This window comes from Micropterus salmoides, unplaced genomic scaffold, assembly GCF_014851395.1.
Source record: "Micropterus salmoides isolate LMB-PRFRI ecotype aquatic unplaced genomic scaffold, ASM1485139v1 Ms_hic_scaffold_13, whole genome shotgun sequence".
Lineage (NCBI taxonomy): Eukaryota > Metazoa > Chordata > Actinopteri > Centrarchiformes > Centrarchidae > Micropterus > Micropterus salmoides.
The window spans coordinates 23,920,249-23,939,666 of record NW_024040374.1 but is presented as its reverse complement, the minus strand read 5'-3'; the positions used below and the strand labels follow the sequence as shown (position 1 = coordinate 23,939,666).

Here is a 19,418-nt window from a genome sequence, read left to right as displayed (position 1 = left end):
CCATCCTTTGTGAAAACCTGAAGGCATCAGTCGTCATAGCTCAGTCTGCTCAGTCTCGGTCTGAAGTGGACGGCTATTGAACCATGCCCCAGCCCGAGCACCAGGACAGCTGAGTCCACAGGGAGGAGCACATCTTTGGGGAAGCGGGGCCTTGGCAAAAAAAAAAAAGATATACAGATAGTCTCAGCTGCAGGACAGAACAATTGAGTGGAGGGGAGCCTCAGAAGACTGGGACAAAGAGAGAGATGAGTCCTGAGCACTGCAGCTCGGTGAAGACACAACACAACACACACGTGAAACTATAACTGCAGGAAACACACTCCCAGCTTCTGGTAACAAGAAAAGGTAAATGTTGCCCGACTTCATTCTGTTTCCAAGTTTGTTTCTAGAGTGTGTATGTCAGCATGTCTCTGTGTGTGTGTGTGTGTGTGTGTGTGTGTGTGTGTGTGTGGGCAGCTGTGAAGTCTCTTGTTGAGAAGTTGGAGAGGTTAGGATGTTTCGTGACTGGAGGCTCCGGCTGCAGACAGAAACATTTAGCAACGCTCCTTTGGCTTTCCTCTGCAGTCCAAGGCCTGAGATAGGCTGTGTACAGCATGCTGACAACTGCATTGTGTGCATACATTCATGTGACCTATATGAGAGCAAGTAAGGGATGCTAAGGGCATGTAGGATAAAAGGAGTGTAATTATATGCCTAGGTGCAAGGCTATCAGAAAACAGCGTCAATGAAGAAAGAAGAAAGAAAAAACACCACAAGCACCAAACTTTTCATAAACTTTTGTTGTACGGAAACAAATTTGTATGTATGGTGTTTTGTGATTTTGGCATTTCTGTTGTGTAGAGGATACATTTTAACTGAATATAACTAATATCCTTAAATAATGAAAAGCTTTTCAGTCATCAGTGTCTCAGTGTTTTCTTTCAGATGTAATACTCCAGACTGCTAAACTTCCTCCAAACTGTACACCAAGCATCTAAGTTAAAGAGAGAGAACAGAAAAAATAGTGAAGAGAAAGAAAAGTAGGGCATTCCAGCAAAACACTTGAGGGAGGCTGATCTGATCAGATGGAGAGATTTGATCCCTGGAGCCAGGCTTGTTTATTTTTTCTTGGCTTTTGGTTACCTAATACAGCACCGTGTGAGCCTGGCCTATAACTGGGTTGCAGGGGTGGAGCGGAGTCAACCTGGTGGTTTCAGGGTTAGATCAATAATATTACACCTAATGAGGCAGTGACATGTCTCTCTGCACATGTGTCTCCTTGTTCCATTTGGGAGTCATGAGATCATATGTTGAGATGCACAGAAAATCCATTGTAGTTTGTGAAGTCCTTAAAAGTTAACTTACTGTTTTTTGGGAGAATACAAGTTCCCTGCGTTAAGGGAGGAAAAGTGATGATGCAGTGTAATCCAACTAACCACATCCTCTATCAAATACACTTCAGTCACAACCTTGCCATGGTAGCAAAAGCTTTGAACACTAACAACATCAATCTGGTGCACTTCCACATCACATCAACTCGCAATTATCTTCAAATGTTTTCACTTAGGTCCTGGTGGAATCTGAGGAAAAGATTCTGTTCACTACAAAGCCACATCTGTGAATACTGTAAAGGTCCATGAGAGAGAGGACAGTGGTGAGCGCGCACACACACACACACACAAACACGTAAAAAAAACACACACTCTGAGCTTCACAAAACCTTAGCATGAAGTAAAAGGCTAAAATGAGGGAATGGCAAAACGCTAAGAAAACTAAGAGCTTCCCTGTTTTTCCCGGTAGAGTAATAAATCATAATATCAATACCTCTAATAACTCAGCCTGGAAAAGAAAAAAAAGGAAAATAAAATAGATAAAGAGAAGGAGGGAGCAGCTGTCTGAGAAATATCCAGAACATTCCGTGCTGAAGCGGCAGCGCTTGGCCCTCGGGTTCACCTGAAAGCGGGTGCATGGGGAACAGGCCTGGGGGAAGGCTTTAAATAGGTCATTACAACCAATCCACACATAAACTAACCATTCTCTTAACCCTCACACCGGACTATAAATCACAGAGTATCTGTTTGATGTCCTTCCTATTTAAAGTTTTTAAAACTCCCAGAACAAGCCAATAAAAAGTGGTCAGGTAGTGCATGGCAGGCTGTAAGACCCAGTTAACCGCTGCCCTCCCCCTGCCATTCTGTCACAGACTATGTTGTAACGCAGCAGGATATTGATAGCTCACTCAAGCAGTACCACGTGGGTTTCTTATGGGGGGGGGGTGTAAAGGGCACGTGGCTAATCATGTCTCTCTATTTGACCCGAGGCTGCTTATGGATCCTTCACAGACACAGATGTTTCACGGACAGCTCCGCTGATCTTATCAGCAAAACACATACAGAAGCAGAAACAGACACACAAAACACGACTCTTTCTAAGTGCTGGTCACATGCGGTTAAATCCAACCGCAGCTAGTGGACAACAACTGTGGGGAAAGAAAAAAAGAAAAGAGCCAAGGGTGTAGCAAAAGTCTCTAGCTGCTGCGTGACAGTCATTTAGAAATCCCCCTAATGAGCGCTTTGACACAGCTGAACGGACAGGTCACCTTAGGGAGGAAGAGGTCAGCCAGGAGGTCGGGGCAAACAGACAAGAGAAGTGGAGGCATGTAAGTAAGTAGAGCCAATAGAGAAATTAGTGTTTAATGCTGTGTGTGTGCGCGTCTGTGTGTGTGAGAATTTATGTGTTCTTCCTTGCTGATTCAACTAATAGAAAACATGTGCAGTCAAAGGTATGAGCTTAAGGTGAAGTGTGACTCAGAGGAGAAATAAAACCTAAACGGAGTAATAGTAGGCTTCTCCTAACATCTGAAAACTTACACCATCCGGCCAAACAAACGTTTATATAAATGCTGTAACATTTTTAATATCCCCTCCCCTCCCTGCTCTCCTCTCTCCCCTTACCCTCCTCCAGCTCTTTTCTGGCTCTTTTCTGACACTTGAAACCTTGGCAGCAGCATGTGTTTGTTTCAAAGCCAAGTGTCGCTTTTTACGAGTTTAATTTAATTAGAGAGAAAAGCCACCTGAGTGGGCAAGGTAACAGCTAATCCGTCAGCCCGGGTAATGAATGACTGAGGCAGGCACTGGTTTAAAGATGACAACTGCTGGGAATTTGTTATGCATAGATTAATATCAACCCTGCACATATCATCAGTGCGTACAAGGAGAGTTGTGTTTGTTGGTTTGTTTGTTGCGATGGAAGTGGTAGGGTTAGAGGATGAGTGCCATGGAGTGATGGAGGAGGGTGTTGGGTAGTTGAGAGCTCTGACAAAGTGAGACAGATGGAGAGGTCGGCCTTATATGAACTCGTCCCCCTGGATTACCCCTGAACATAAGAACAGCGCGTTTGTATATTATGTGCGTGTTGTGCAAAAAGAGGAAGAGGGGGAACATGTTTTCCGCAAAGACCGACTGACTACCAGGGTATGTGGGGTGGACGGGTTGGGGTTGAGGGGGCGGGTGGGGTAGAGGAAGGGTGGGGTTGCACCCTAATCCCACATATAGACCTCTGACCCCAACATCAGCCCACATGTTTAGAGTTTGACTACAGAAGAAGGAAAACAGATGGGATCCCTGGGGCCTCGGGTGAGGTTTTGGGGGCTCCCTCTTCAGTAATATAGCATCATAAAGGTAGAAAACTCGGTAGCTAGAAAGCAGGAGGCAGGAACCACTTCTGGTTTTTATTGCGCTGATTGTATTCTAACCACAGGGCTAATGTCTTCCTAAACACATCTACTTAATCTAACACAGCGTCTTCATTTTTCCACCTCATCCTTCATTCTCTAACTCTAGAGAGGCTCCAGTCCCAATTACTAGCTTAAGTTATAAATGTAGAGAAAATCCTATTCTAGCTCTATGTATCTGTCTTGATTTCCCTTTTAATATTTCAAATAAGCAATTTCTGTAAGTTTTTTTTGTTGATGAGGCTTTTATGGGTTTCTCCTTGTTGTTAACACTGTTTTCAGAGTGTGCAGTCATACTATTTCCCCACTCCGCTGTGTTCGCCTCTCCAGCCCATCCTTTATAACCTCACATCTGAGCCATTTCTGCGCTCTTATTTTGTTTCTATCCTTTATTCCAAACCAATTTGATGGTTCCGCGGCTGTTTCCTGCTCGTGGCTCTGTACTCAATTGCTTTAGCAAGCACAAAAGAACGAGTCAATTTGTGTCTTTGAGGGACTGAGTGTATGAGTGGTCATGTAACTGAGCTCTGTGGACAAAAACAGTGGCTGGTGACATCATATGTGGACGAGATGCCGGGAGGAAGTCGGACTCTGGCTGTGTACCAACAGTGGAGCTGGCTGAGCTCCATGTTGTCATGTAAAGCAGTGCTGCTGTTTATTGATGCTCAGGCTCCAAAACCAAAACCCTCTTCTCTCCTTCGCTCGCCCTCCTTTTGTTTTTACTTTTCCCTCTTTCTTCTGACCAGTGATGATGTGCTGTATGTTTTAGGGCATTTTGGACTTGTTGTGGGAAAGTCTGAGGACCAGATGGGGGAGTGGAAGCTGGGGATTTTGAGGCTGGGAAATACATTGGCTATAAAAATATAAATACATTTTGTACAAGTCTTTCCCCCCCCGTTTTTTGAGCTGCAATCCATCAGTCTACAGACTGACACATCACAATTGTTAAATCACTGAAGAGCAGGGCTGACGATGGCTGATATATGATGCCAATATCAAAAGAAAGAAAAGTCATGTACAATTCCTTTAGAAAAATACATTGAGTTATGCTCTAGATTTCAGAACATGACTAGTGTTTAAGGGAGAGAGGGGGACAGTGATGTCATTCAACTGAATTATTCTCTACAGTATAACAATATATATTTAATGCTAGCCAGTTTAGACTAGATAATTTGTCATATGGGATGGGAGAAAACTGTTAATATTTAGAAAAGGCGATGGTGACTGAGGAAATTCAGGGCTCAACATAGGGCTGGACAATAAAACAATAATTATTGCGATATTTATTTCAATAACAATATAGCAAATGTTTCATTAAATATTCAGTAATGTTTGATTTTATTCACTTGAATCATACACGAATCAGGACTTAATTTTTTTATTAAGATGTTTATTTTGTTGAGGAAAAAGGACTGAAAAAAGCTTTTACTTAATTTTACTTGTGCATATTTGTTTTAGATTTTATCAATTGTTTTGAATGTTCTACCTCAGATTTGTGAAGTGATCCACTGTTTGGCATTAAGTGTTGACCACAAAGAAGAGATTAAACCACAATTAACAATCCGGTTTCTTCAACTTTCACTCAGGCGCAAAATCGTGATAATTATCGATATCGAAAGATATGAAACTTTTTATCGTGATAACATTTTTGGCCATTTCGTCCAGCCCTAGCTCAACACTATTTAACCACCTTCCCAAAACTCACAAGGGGGAGTGCTAACATCGTTTCAAAGCAGCCAAAACAAGGATGCATGCACAGGTGCCCGCAGACAGTTTGTTTATCGGCCTCGTGAGTGCAGGTATCAGCCGATGCCAGTTATCTCAAAATGCCAGATATCGGCCAGATATCACTACTACTGGCAGCCTGAATCTAAATGTTACACTCACATGACCAACATATTCTCTCCGGCTGTATTCATTTAATGTGAGCACCATGCATCAGGAACTTTCTTACTTTTTTTGTGCCAAAACTAATAAAGTCTAACACAACAGCCTTGCAATAAATCCTACTTTCATTCAGTTTTGGTTGAAACTGTGTTGATCAACTGTACAGTTATTTTGGAGGATGTCCTTTGAGGTTCTGAAGTCAGGATTTATTGCAGCACTGTATTAGACTACATTAGTTTTCACTTGGTGTACCTAATAAACTGGCTACTGAGTGCACATTAAGTAAAATAAATTCTGTATGATTCATCCCAAAGAGCACACACCTGCAGTGAGCCAATTTTCCATGGAAGTGGTTTATACCAATTGTTTATTAAGCAGTTTGCCCTGGCGCAGATCACAAATGATGCATGTGCTCTAGGAGGATTTCTGCCAATACATGCAGACTAACCTGAAGACACAAGCGTGACATGTGACAGAACAGATTTTTCCTGTCTAGCAATAACCTGAGCAGCCGTCTGACTTAATGACTTCTCTGGTCATTTCCTCTCAACAACACGCAGATAAGAATTATTTCGGTCTCCTGCTCAGGCACAAAGCTAATCACCGTTCATGTACAACATCAGCTCCTAGAAAGAAAACAAAGCTAGATGAAAACCAGTGTCATCGCTGTTTACACACATACACCTCCAGAGTGAGTGTGGGGTGAACATAATTAAAGCAAGCACAACCCAATCTGAATATCGTTAGTCAGCTGTGGGCTATATCAACGCAACCAACAACACCGGATTGCACAGCTGAGCTGATCACAGTGAGCAAAGCCAGGGGCATAGTTGATGATACTTTGCACCTTTTGTGTAGGTCTGTCTGTAAAACTTGTGTGGAAATATGGGTCCATGTGTGAAGAAAAAATATAAAAGGTGTGTGCATTTTCATGTGGAATGAAGCAACCAGAGATCTGTCAGTATGGCACTAAGCTCTTTAATTATTGTTAGATAAACCAACTTCAGTCCCAGGCACCAGAAAATCACCTCCACTGCCCCAAGTCAAAGCACTGTGTTCAGTAAGAACCGGCAGAACTGTACATCTCAAACAGAAGAACCTTAAACTGTAATTACACAAACAAACGGCATGGCACATTTAACAGGCTGCCTTTACAGGATGAGGAGTTGCTCTAATGGGCTTAAACAGTAATACGCTTGTGTCCTGTTCAATTGGAAATTATTCCCAGTTGGACGAAAGAGTGTGTGGTAAAAAGAGCAAAGGATGTAGGTTACACACAAATACTGTCTTGTCCTTAGACGGTTCCAATAACAGCCATAAAAATAAATTAAAGCATAGCTCAGACAGGCAGAGAGAGACGAGGAGAGACAGACAGTAGGGAGTGAGGACAATTAAAAAGCCACGTCTCCTGACTATTAATAACCATTAGCGGGGTGAGGACCCAGCAGTGCACTTAGAAAGACTTATGAAGCTCATATTGTTGCCAAAATATAAGGCAGGCGGAGGTAGAGGCCTCTGGAAATCCTTTATGCCCACGGACGTTATGGAATGCAAGCGCTGTCTGTCGGTAGGGCTGATCCAACAAGAAATTGAATAAAGCCCACTGATAATAATTACACAATTTGAATTAGTTTCAGTGTATCTTTTTTTCTGTACTGCTTACAGTCTGTGGCTTTTTATATGTTGCTGCAAATTGCTCCTTAAGTGATTTAGCTCTAACCAAAAGACGTGGAGAGAAAAGAGGAGAAGGAACACAAATCAGAGAAAGCAAAGAGGAAGGAAAATGTGGGAGGAAAGTATTTAATGGAAAGAAACAGGCAGAAGAGACAAAAAGAAGGAATAGGCGCATTTCATCTAAACTCTGCCTTAAGATGTTCATAAGGCCTGGCCAGGAAGAGAGAAAGGGACAACGACCCACTTCCTTCCGCGATTAGTGTTTTGCGTCTTAAATCCACTACTGTCTTTGCTATCCTTTCCATCTTTGTCTTAGCCTGTCACTCTTCATCTCCTTCACATCACTCTGTAGTATCTGTACAAATAGCTCAGTGCTCTTCCAGGTTGTGATTGTAAGTAAAATTTCTCTGAGGCACCTGACCATGTATTTCCAGCTAAATAACACTCAAGAGTTAGAAACATGTGAGGGAACATGTTCTCGTCATTGCCAAGGCACACTACAGCAGACATGCAATACATGTATGTGAGAGCCAAGAGCGAACTTGGCTTTATCCAGCGAATGGTAATAAAAAAAAAGAAAAATGTACATGTGCTTTGGTGCTGTGAACTTGTATCAACTTGTCATAGATATGCACACAGGACACATACAGTAAGTACAGTTGTGAGCTAAAACCACATTGAGCAAAAAGGCTGGTCTGTCTGATTGAAGTGCAGCCTGTTGAGAAACATCCAAGTGGTGTCTAGTCAGGCATGCTTCTTTTGTTGTTAAATCTGCAAAGCACCAGATGTGAGCTAGAGCTGGCATAATCGCCGCTTCCATCTCTGCTGAACCAATATAGTTGGTCAAGTAAGGCAGCTGCACTGATGAGTAGAAACGTGATATATTAAAACTACTGAGGATGCAAGTATGACTAATTTCCAAACTACACAACAAAAACAGGATGTAATGGTGTACTGACAGATGTGCATGCATAAACTTTTACTCCCACAGGTGACCATCTGATCCATTTTCCACTCAATAGCTACCAAGTCCCAAAGCACTTCAGCAGTGTTTAGTTTCGGTTTGTTGGGGAAGAAAAAAGGAGCCATTCTGCTTGTTTTGAGGACATACTGTAAACACACTGGTGACCTCTCCAAGTTCCCTGGAATGTCTTTCATATGTTGTGGTTCCTTGAAAGAGACGAGGCCCCTCGTACTCAGAACCACCACCCAAGAGGAAATCAGGCTCCAGAAGACAGGAAAGAAGGAAAGAGCGGACGTGAAAGAAAAGAAAAGGATGACGAGAAAGAGATGGGAAATGATGGCGGTGATGGCTGATGGATGAGCTGTAATGATTAGCGGCATGTAGATGTCTGTAGATGAGGCTGAATATGGACACTTTACAGAGCTCACAGCAATGGTAGAAAGCCAGTCGTAGTTTGTAAGAGAAGCCACACTTGAGAGCTGATACCGCTGATGCTGCTGTTAAAGTCATTAGCAGCTCTCACTGAGGTCAATAAGGACACAGTACCTGGTTACGCTGTCAGACTCACCGGCTGCTGGAAAAACACACGACCATGAAAATGAATAACGTCTCTGGATAGCCATGCATACACAGTATTCAATCATAAAGATGGACACACCAACTTTACGCATACCAGCAAGAGTAAGCACACACACATACACACACACCCCCACTACAGATCTGCTATACTAGTGACACTAGTTCCAAGTGACACCAATGCCAGAATTCCTGAAGAACCACAATGGCGTCACATGGGAGACACAGAGCCTGAGTTTTGGGGTGGAGGTAGGACTTAATGATGTGGCACTGAGTAAAGTATAAGAGAGATGGAGTAGATTAGGAGGGCTAGATAGGCCGGTGTGTTAAATGGAGCAGTGTGTACGCCTGCGTGTGAGCGCTTTTGTGCTTGTGCGTTGATGAGAAAGAGAACTAGATGTAGTAGGGACAAGAAAGAGACGAGGGAGTCACCCCTCAAATTAGACAGGGCTGAAGACAACTCCACAAAAACTGTTTTCCGGTCTTTATCTCACACCCCTGTAGTGACTGCCTGTATGCGTGTGAAACACAATTGCTACCACCTACTAACACTTCCGGTGGATGTACGGAGCCGCATGAAGCAGTGAGCATATTTAACCTGCCTCTCTCAGTAAGCTGCATCAGAATTAGGGGTCAATGTGTTTCACGAGGGGGGTGGGGGTTACGGGACAATTAAGTCAGATCTCTGAGCAGGAAGGAAGGTCTTCAACAATTTTCCCCAAATACTTAGAACATAAACAAAAATCAGAAGCTAAGTGAGTTCCTTGGGCGATTTCAGTTTGTATCTCCAAACAAGTGTGAAGACCAGGCAAATCATGAATTAAAAAGCGATGATTGTTTATTATGTAATGCTGACAGTGAATCGATGTAGGAAACAAGCTGCAGATACAAAAAGTAGATGAGAAAACAACGGTTAAGCAATATGCCCCTATTAAAAGTAATGAGAAGAGTGTATTTTATTTTGTCTTAGAGTGTAATTTCATTGAAACAAATATAGAAGCAAAGAGTCACACACATTTTAGACAAGGCTAGAAGTGGGCTATGTAACTGTTAGTTAAAATTTAACATTAAAATAATATTCCTATCCTTCCCTTAATATTAATAATAGTGACAACCCCTGTGGTTAAAAAAAACAAACATCTGAATGCTCTACATGAGCGGTAGCAGTCACAGTGTGTGCTGGACAAATAGCCATTCAGCGCTGCAAACCCTGTCTTTTTTTGGGCCATCAGACTGTACTGCCTCCATGACTGTTTGGAAGGCGGTACGACAGTAAATAAGCCTTCAGTTTGCTTTTTGATCCAGCAGCTGTACAGTTTTTTTGGATGTGCATACCCTACCCTGTTAGAACTACAGCATAGCCGAGGTTCTTGTGGCAAACATGCTGTAGTTCCTCAATAGTGTTCCTGGAATAGTTCCTGTGGTCAAAAAATATCATTACATACTATGCAAGACATGAAGATGGGAGTTTGATAGAGAAAAGAATAATCTTATTCCTAGAGTAAAGAAGATAAAGTAACGGTAGGAACCTAAGATAAAGCACAGCCAGCAGCCACATAGTCATCTTTTTAATAGGGGGGGGGGGGGGGCAAACAGGACCTTAGAGAAATGGGGTGCCTGTCAACAGGGAAACTAACTGAGAAAGAAAGCAGACCTCATACTGTGAGCTGCACAGCAAATGTGTTCTCCTTTTCAATCTTTCCACACAAAACGCTATGTGGAACATTGACCTGACCACTCTGCTACTGCACACGGAGTGAACACTTTCCTAAACAATTACTGACTGTCTGTGAGTATTTGAGAAAGTGAAAAAAAAAATACCTTGTCATTAAATTCTTATGGCAGTAATTTCCTCTGCTGTGGAACACCATACAATCTACACCCCTGCTGTTTACATTCCTTTTGTTAGCCTTTGTAAACACAGAAGTGACTGTTTCAGAGTCCCAACTCTTAAGATCTTTTATTCTTGCAGGGGAGGCCTGGGGGGACTTGGAGGGAGCACCAGTAGCTGTCCATATATCAGTCTAACCAGCCCACAGAAATGCAGGGGTTGATGTGGAGCCTGTGTGCCCTGCTCTGCCTCTCCCTCTGGGAGGAAAGTTACTGCAGGAGCTCCAGGGAAGCCCAGAGGACCAAGGAGCTTTCTCTCCACAGGAGTAAAAGAGCCCCCCTCGACCCTGACGCCAAAAAGTGCTCCTACACCTTCCTTGTACCAGAGCAGAGAATCACAGGTTCCAAGTACACCTTGTTTTTGTAATAAACCTTTAAGTTATTCATCATATGGCTGTCTTCAAATAGCAACCCCTTGCTTTTCTAAAAAATCTAAAGAGCTTCTTGGTAATCTCTTAAATAATTCATATCTGTCATCAGGTCCAATCTGTGCAAGTACCACAGGCCCTGAGCCAGACAAGGACAGAGTGACCCGTATGGACATTGCAGATGTGCGGGAGGTGCTCAACAAACAGCGGCGTGAGATTGAGACGCTGCAGCTGGTGGTGGATGTGGATGGTAACTTGGTGAATGAGATGAAGCTGCTGCGGAAAGAGAGTAGGAACATGAACTCCAGGGTGACCCAACTCTATATGCAGCTGCTGCATGAGATCATCAGGAAAAGAGACAACTCTCTGGAGCTGGCCCAGCTGGAGAACCGTGTCCTCAATGTGACCTCTGAGATGATGCGACTGGCTTCAAGGTACAAGGAGCTGGAGGCCCGGTTTGCCACAATGGCCGGTGTGGTGAACAACCAGTCCGTTCTCATCTCTGCACTGGAGGAGCAGTGTCTGAGGACACTAGGACGTGGTGAGCTGCCCGTAGTTCCCCCACTGGTACAGGTGGTACCACAGAATATACCGGTTAACAATCGTTTCACCAACGAGATCCAGAGGGACAATAACAATCGGGCCTTTCCCAGAGGATCACGCATGGACTCCCCTACTGCAAGCCCATTTGGGATTGACCCACCACCACCACAGGGAACACTTACCTCTGATGGTATGTAGCAATTTTAAAGTGATGGGGGATGATGAAAGAGTAAGTGACTGAACATAATGGAAAATAATCAGGGATCCAATTTTTGATGGAAGGGGAGCAAAAACAAAATGCCCTTTTAAGTAATTGTCAGTTAGTAATTGTTCCGATTAATTGTACATACATACAACTAAAGTACAATTAATTACCTAAGGACTGCAATTCAAAAAGTAATTTCTCGCAACAGTTGATATTGCTGAGGCACACTTGGCTTATCCTTGGCATCCTGCAGAGGCAGTGAAATCATACATTCCTATGATTCCCACTTGGCTGCCTGTATTGGCTGCACCGCACAGAGCATATGTACTAAATTAGTAGGATGCGGATTAGGCCTCTTTGAACAGCATTAAAAAGACTTCAGAAAACGGGAATATACATCTGCTGCTAGGCTTCAGTCAGATTTACATTCAGTCCACACAATAAATCCATAGGGGCAAGGTAGAGACAAACAGAGCACACATCTGATGGACTAGTCCAGTGGTTCTCAAACTGGGGCAGGACACAGAGCCGTTGCAGGGGCGGGCGTGGATGACCAGGGAAAAAATATGGAAGGAATTAAGTTGAATGAACATGATTTATGTAGGGAAATTTTAAAAAAACAAGGGTTTGCTGATGCTATGGTGCTGACCTGAATCATTTCTTTTTTATTTGTTGCTCCCCCAATTTTGTCACTGATTAATAAGAATTCAATCAGCTTAAGGGGGGTGGGGGTGCATGAACTTTTTTCGACTTCTGACAGAAAAAGTTTGAGAACCACTAGACAAGTCCATCAAGCTTCAGATAAAATCCTTTAAAATACATTGAGCTCCTCTGTGCTTTTCTCACAGAGAGTGACTAATTCTGACATCTGAGAAAGCTCATCTCGAATACAAAACCAATTTGCAAGGTTAGAATGCTACTTGGAAATGGCTGCTAAAAACTGGCCAGGGCTGTCATACTTGGACTGGCGATTAGACTATGGCGGGGAATGCTGACAGGGGTTATACAAGCAGATGGTGAAATGGATGGATTCATTCATAACATCCCTCAGACATCCCACAGACAAAAAGGGGAATAAAAGAAGGCCTGTTTGAATACTGACAGGGAAGTCACTTAGCAGGATGACATAAGACCCTTTCTTCTGTATTTGTCTATATCAGATTTTTAGTTAACCCTGACACTTAAAGATTCTAGTTTAAGATATCATTAACTATCTTGCTACTTGCCATTAGATAAAAGGGCAGGTACCTTTTAGCAAATCAATGCCAAACTACTCAAGTTAGTTAAATCATGGCGTTATATATAAAGCATCAGCTTACCGTCCCTGCCTTGCTATTACAAAACAAGAGTGTTTAAACATTACTGTTATCGTCTCTATAGTAATGTGAATAAGTGTACTTATTCCAGAGTGTCTGATAGGTGTTGATCCTCCAGAAACCAGTCTAACTGAAACACAGTTCTTCTCAGAATACTGAGCATGCAACACCTTCAACTCACTTTAAGCATTAATAACGATAGGCCTATTTCAAGCTCAATGAGCGGAAGAGCAAAGGGGCCGTATTTTAAAAGCCTCCATGGAGAAAAAACAAAACAAGGAAACACAGAGAGAAAGGAAAAGGGGTGAAGTGGTGGGACGGTAAAATGGCAGGTACTCCATTTGTGACATGACAAAAGGCTGTGTAACATAATTAGCCAACTACTTTAGACAGCCCCTGTTGAACTGTAATTCATTGCATTTGTCAATCATAGCTCATTAGAATGGAGAGCTCCAATGCAATAATGCTGAAATTACACACGCCTCATCCATATTGTAGTTGAAATGTTAAGCATTAAAAAGGTGGGGTATGAGATTCTGGAGAAATCCAATACTATGACAAATACCATGATACAGTGTGAACAGTATAACTTACTGTTGCTACAGTTGCTGCTGCAAAGCTAGCATGCAGGGAGGACAAGGCAGTCCCAGCGATACTCAAAACTGTCCTGCTACTATAGGTAAAATCACAACAGCATGTCTTGGTAAACTAGAAAGTAAGCCGACTGTCTGTGGGCAAGTCATACACGAACGGCTGGAATAGTGTTGTGTGCTTGGTCCGAGCAACTTTGCTTGTTTCCCATTTACAGAGCCAGGGCTGTGTAATGACGCCAGATTTTTTTTTTTTCAGAGCACACACAGAACGGACAGCTAGCAGACTTTAAGCTGCTGAATCTAATTTTCCATTTGATTGCCAAGAATACATGGATGAAAGTGTGCTTTTTAACAGATGTGTATATTGTGTGTATCTAAATCCGAAAGGATAATAAGTAAACCTTCAACCCAAAACCAAGCCACCAAAGACAACTAATAGGCTCTCTTCCATGTAGGTTCACTACCACTATAAATACACTGGTCACATTCCCTGACCACAGTTTGGTCTAGTTTTGCTCTTTATAAACCACTATGGCTCGTTGACTTGGTTTATTTTTAACATCAACGCCTTAAAGCTCTGTTTAGAGAAACTAACTACTAAGTGACAGAAATAGAGAACAGGGGAATACATTGGAGAAGCCCCTCACTGACAGGTCTGATAAAGACATATCATTACTAGAAAAACACAAGCCTGTGCTGGGGAGTCTTAGGTATCTGTGCTGGGGCATTACACTGGGTCCCCTATGTGCTCCTAAACTCAGCTGAGAAAACCATCTTCCATGGGCCTTTAGAACCTGGAGGCCCGCACACAATGCTGGTGTTCATACTGTGTAATATAAATATTCACACAGGGTAAAATAGAGGAAATATGCTGCGTTTAGGTTCAGCTGCTACAGCTTTGGGTGCAGTGTTACCACATGGCTTCATTTGAGGGCTAAACCTAGGTGAATATTAATATAACAATTTAAGTGCGTGCATATGCATGTTTGTGTAACTTCAGACTGTCTGTGCAAAAGGATACATTTTCCAAAGAATGTGGCCACAATGATGCATCCCCTCAAACCAGGGGTCTAGCAGACATCCCTTCCAAACATTCTCTTTCCTTTTCTCTTGTCTGCTTTCTAGAGCCCCATGACTGATGATGATGACTTTTGCATTTGCAATAAAAAAAGAAGACATCTAGTGCAATTCAATGCACATTATGGTATATTTGTTCAGGGGGCTAAAACTCACTGCAATTCAGTTCAATGGATTATTTTAGTAGGAATCAAGAGTCAGTAACAAAAAGACATAGATATAGAGTCTATACTGCCTTCAAGTGGTAATTTCTGGCTTTTTACGATAACTACTTTCAACATTTTCTTGCCTAAAGTGCTAATATTGGAGCTTTTGTTGTGGCGAGATGAAGTGATAAGTACCATCTATAAAACACAAAACACCTGGGATAGTGAAGATCATTGAGTATTATTGTAATGCAAATTGCAATGTGACAATGGGTTGTGGACAATGGTAATATTGCAATAGGGATTTATTTGCATATCCAACATTTTAAATTGCTAGCACAATCTCTATTCAACCTTCTTTTTTGTCTCTTTTTCTACAACCAAAGGTCCCTTCAGGGACTGTTACCAGGTGCGACAGGCAGGTCACACCACCAGTGGGATGTACCTGCTTAAGACAGATGGCAGTGATCGGTTGATCCAAGCCTGGTGTGAACATGGCCTTGACAATGGAGGATGGACTGTGTTGCAAAGGAGGAGAGATGGCTCCGTTAACTTCTTTCGGAACTGGGAGAACTACAAGGTAAGCTGAAGGAACCAAACAAGAAACATTAGGTTTGATGGTTGAACACAGGGTTTAATGAGACCAAACCAGACATTTGAATCCGATTCCTCAGGGGAAAATATCAAAATATCTTTAAACATGACAGAGAACTGTATTCAAAACTTCTTGACTCAGTCTCAGAAGTTCATTTCAGCGCCACTAAGCAAGCACTTTCTCCATCAATGTAAACAGCTTAGCGGTGGATTTGCACATCAAAATCACAGCCAAGAATTGTAGCCAGGGACCTACACACAAATATACGCAATCAGTGTAGCCCCGGTGGGACGAGAGGGAAATACAGCTGAACCCCTTCATCCTTTTCTTCCCATGTGTGAGCTTTTGCAATCGATAAGTGATCCAGGATCTAACAGAGCAAGCAGGGGGGAGCGACGAAGGAGAACAGTGTTTATAACACCCTAACAAAAATTCTCTCCCAGTTTTCTTTGTTTAAAAAAAAAAAAAAGAAAGAAGGCAAGAGTTTTCCTCTCCGTCATAAAATTAGATGTAGAAATCAATACTTACATGCTGTTTGGAGCGTCTCTGAAGCTCTGCATTTGCTGTATTCAACTCTCCATCCAACCACAGCCAATTCACCACTGCCCGTGCCACTCAACGTATTTGAGTGAGTGAGAAACCACAGATCACAACCATATAACATTATCGTCTCAATGGGAAGCAGATTTGATATCATAATACTTGATTGCAGCCACCAGACTCCTTTAAACTCGGCACTCTGCTAAGAAATCTTATTATCCTCACTCTGCTTTACTGTTTGTGTTTTTTGGACATGAGTCGCCTTCACTCACCACAGAATAAAAAGAGGTTAGCTAACCCTCAGTGTCGAGTAACTCAAATTAATTCTGCACTTTGTTGGTCTGTGTGACATTGCAATGGCATTTTAACATGAACCACAACTGACAACGAATCACAGAAGAACATGCTGTGGTGCCTGTCCCCTACAGAGAGGCTTTGGAAACATAGATGGTGAACACTGGCTCGGACTGGACAATATCTACAACCTGGGGAAACAGGGCGACTACAAGCTGATGATAGAGCTGGAGGACTGGACAGGGAAGAAGGTGTACGCTGAGTACAGCAGCTTCCGCCTGGAATCAGAGAGCGAGGGCTATCGGCTGAGGCTCGGCACCTACCAGGGCAATGCTGGGGACTCCTTCATCAGTCATAACGGCAAACAGTTCACCACTCTTGATCGCGACAAGGACGCGTTTTCAGGTAGGGGGGAGGGGGGTGCTAGATGAGTTCCGAATGCTTTCTGATTGGACAAAATAGAGGGTAAGCTCATTCTTTGTCTGCCCATCATACTTGTTTTATGATGTTATGTCTGTCTCCACTAGGTAATTGCGCCCACTTCCATAAAGGTGGCTGGTGGTACAATGCTTGTGGTCAGACCAACCTCAATGGTGTATGGTACAGCGGGGGGGTTTACCGCAGCAAATTTCAAGACGGAATCTTCTGGGCAGACTATGGAGGCGGTTTCTACTCCCTCAAGTCAGTCCGCCTCATGATCCGGCCGATTGACTGAAACCTCAGACTGTGGTTCTCTTCAAATGCACCTCAGTTTCCTCTCTTATCTTTATCTACCCATAAACAAATACTGTAAAGGCAGAACCAGGAATCCATGCCATCGGACAACAGTGCCTAGTGAAATACAATGGAGGAAGAGACGGTGGCATGTGTTTATGGCCAGACAATAATGACTCCAGCAGTCTGCGCAGTGGCTAGCTCCCATGTTGAACTTTGACATGAAGACTGATGCCATTGTCCTCCCTAAGTAACTGCTCTCCTCCATCTTTCAGTCTGGAAAGTAATGGTCCATCAAGCTCCCTGGGACCATCAAGTATTACTCTTAAGTGTCCTATTTTACTCACTCTTGTTGAAACTCAGAATGTAATAAAGGGAAATGGTCATTTACTAAAGACATGAGATTTCTTCTGAGCAGCTAATGGTGACTTATTTAAAGTAGTGTCGCCCATACCAAGGGGGTTTGGATGTAGTGGGATGTTAGCAGCAACTAAAATGAAAAATGATGCAATTGAAAAGTTGTGTTGCCAGTTGCCAACTGTTAGAGAACAGGTCTTGCTAAACCTACTGTCTGCTAGTTTCTGGGTTTTGTCTGGACTTCCGGGGTTTCTTTCGACCCCAACAGAAAATGAACTTGTGCAACAGTGTGCATGTCCAATGTGCATGTGGCTGAGCTGGCTTTGGTATGTAAATATCTTTGGCTTTATTTGTGAAAAGGTAATTTAAGAGGTGTGATTCTACTCAGGCCAAATGTCCACAATGTTGTCACTCTGCCATTCTTTGTTATTTATCACTGTATTTATAGTAAGTATAGTCATGGCCATTTTATATCTAGCCCTGTAACAATACAAGTCTTAATATTTTTATCCAATGGTGAGATACATTAATAACACTTGAAGTGAAGGAAACAAACACACACAAACACACACAACTAGCTGATACAAACAAGACCATCAGAGCGGATTTGGGAGGATCGAGAATTTATAACATGCACTGTTTTCATCCACGTCAAATTAAATTCTTTTATAAACATTCTCCTGTCTTTCACTCTTCACTCAAAAGTAGTGTGTAAAATGTAATTGACAAAATTGTTTCCAGTATGAATGCAGAACTTTAAATATTTGATTGTAAAATATGAGCTAAGCCTTTACCTGCATAAAAGATGATACAATCATCGGAAATGAAACATTTCAAAATTGTTTGATCTGATGTAAGTACAATAGAAACTGCAGAAAACCTGAAGAAAATCAAAGGGATTTAATAATTTAAGAAAATGGGCAGAATAAAAATGAACTGCGAGAGACCATTTTACATCACATTATTCCTGAAGGCTAAAGCAAAGAGGAGAGGTTTAAATAGGGTAAGAAAAAAAATAATAAAATAAAGCAGTTCAGTCTATATCAAGGTAAGGACAGAAATAGATAACAGGGAGGATATTAAATGAAGCTGCTGTAGAAGAATTTAGACTAAAATGAAAGAACCGAAGCGACAGTAAGGCAAGAGAAATACAGATGGGGAAAAGAGGGAGGGGAACATTCCTTCCACATAAAACCGTTGAGCTTTTCTTTCCTTAAAATACAAACGTATATCTAGAAATTATGTATAATATTTCCCTCTGAGGAACTGTAAGTCAGAAAAGACAGGAGCCGTGTGACGCAAACGCTAAGAAGGAAAAGCTCACGGACACATAGGCAACATGTTTTAGCTCACTCACACTCTGTCACACACACACAGACAATGAGCCAACAAAACTGGCAGGCTTGCTGTCAGGCACCTAAAATACTGTGTATCCATGCAGTCCAAGAGCCCAGGCCAGACCCTGCCTTACCGTACTATCGCCTGACACACAGGACTGTAGGTCAGTAGGGAAATGAACCCTTTAGTTGGCTGGCTTTTCCGATCTGACACATATGGTGCCTGGTGCTTTCCCTTACATTGGTTATTCCACACAGTTGCTTTTGTCCCACAACTACCTCAACAACAACAGCATTTTGGAGCCGAAGGGACGCAAGGGCCCTTGTGTCGGTTGGTACAGTCTTTCTCCACTGTCACCAAAGAGCAAACGGCTACTACGGGATCCCGGTAATAAGCACACACAATGAAATTACACAGGGACTATAATAAGTATTACAGGACAAGTTTCAGCTGCATTTTTCACTCATCCGTCTAACAGAACAGATCCCCAGGCTTTTTAACCACTGCAACTGAGCTTCACGTATGTGTAACCCAAAGCACCGTTTCATGCCTTAAATCAATATTTTCTCCGCTTACAAATGGAACTATATGATTATGCGTTGGGCTGTGAGCATTCAGTGCACAGCAGT

General features: G+C 42.5%; 2 protein-coding genes across 11 annotated transcripts in view; one reads left to right on the top strand and one right to left on the bottom strand.

The window, feature by feature from the left end:
* The window catches only part of ralgps2 (Ral GEF with PH domain and SH3 binding motif 2), a 76,652-nt gene that overhangs the window by 11,661 nt on the left and 45,573 nt on the right, over nucleotides 1–19,418 (bottom strand). The window lies entirely within an intron of this gene.
* On the top strand, nucleotides 16–18,128 carry angptl1a (angiopoietin-like 1a). Of its 2 annotated transcripts, XM_038716380.1 has the most exons (7): nucleotides 16–345; nucleotides 1,547–1,633; nucleotides 10,786–11,044; nucleotides 11,184–11,804; nucleotides 15,338–15,531; nucleotides 16,515–16,785; nucleotides 16,908–18,128. In XM_038716380.1, exons 3-7 carry the CDS (start codon nucleotides 10,855–10,857, stop codon nucleotides 17,093–17,095), a joined length of 1,464 nt encoding a protein of 487 aa, XP_038572308.1. In that variant the 5' UTR covers nucleotides 16–345; nucleotides 1,547–1,633; nucleotides 10,786–10,854; the 3' UTR covers nucleotides 17,096–18,128. The 2 variants fall into 2 exon arrangements, with proteins under 2 accessions (XP_038572308.1, XP_038572309.1); XM_038716381.1 differs by lacking the exon at nucleotides 1,547–1,633.

Coding starts and splice junctions, on each gene's coding strand:
- angptl1a (XM_038716381.1), top strand. CDS start 10,855: ATGCAGGGGTTGATGTGGAGCCTGTGTGCCCTGCTCTGCCTCTCCCTC. Junction 11,045..11,183: donor ACCAGAGCAGAGAATCACAG/GTTCCAAGTACA, acceptor ATCTGTCATCAG/GTCCAATCTGTGCAAGTACC. Junction 11,805..15,337: donor GGGAACACTTACCTCTGATG/GTATGTAGCAAT, acceptor CTACAACCAAAG/GTCCCTTCAGGGACTGTTAC.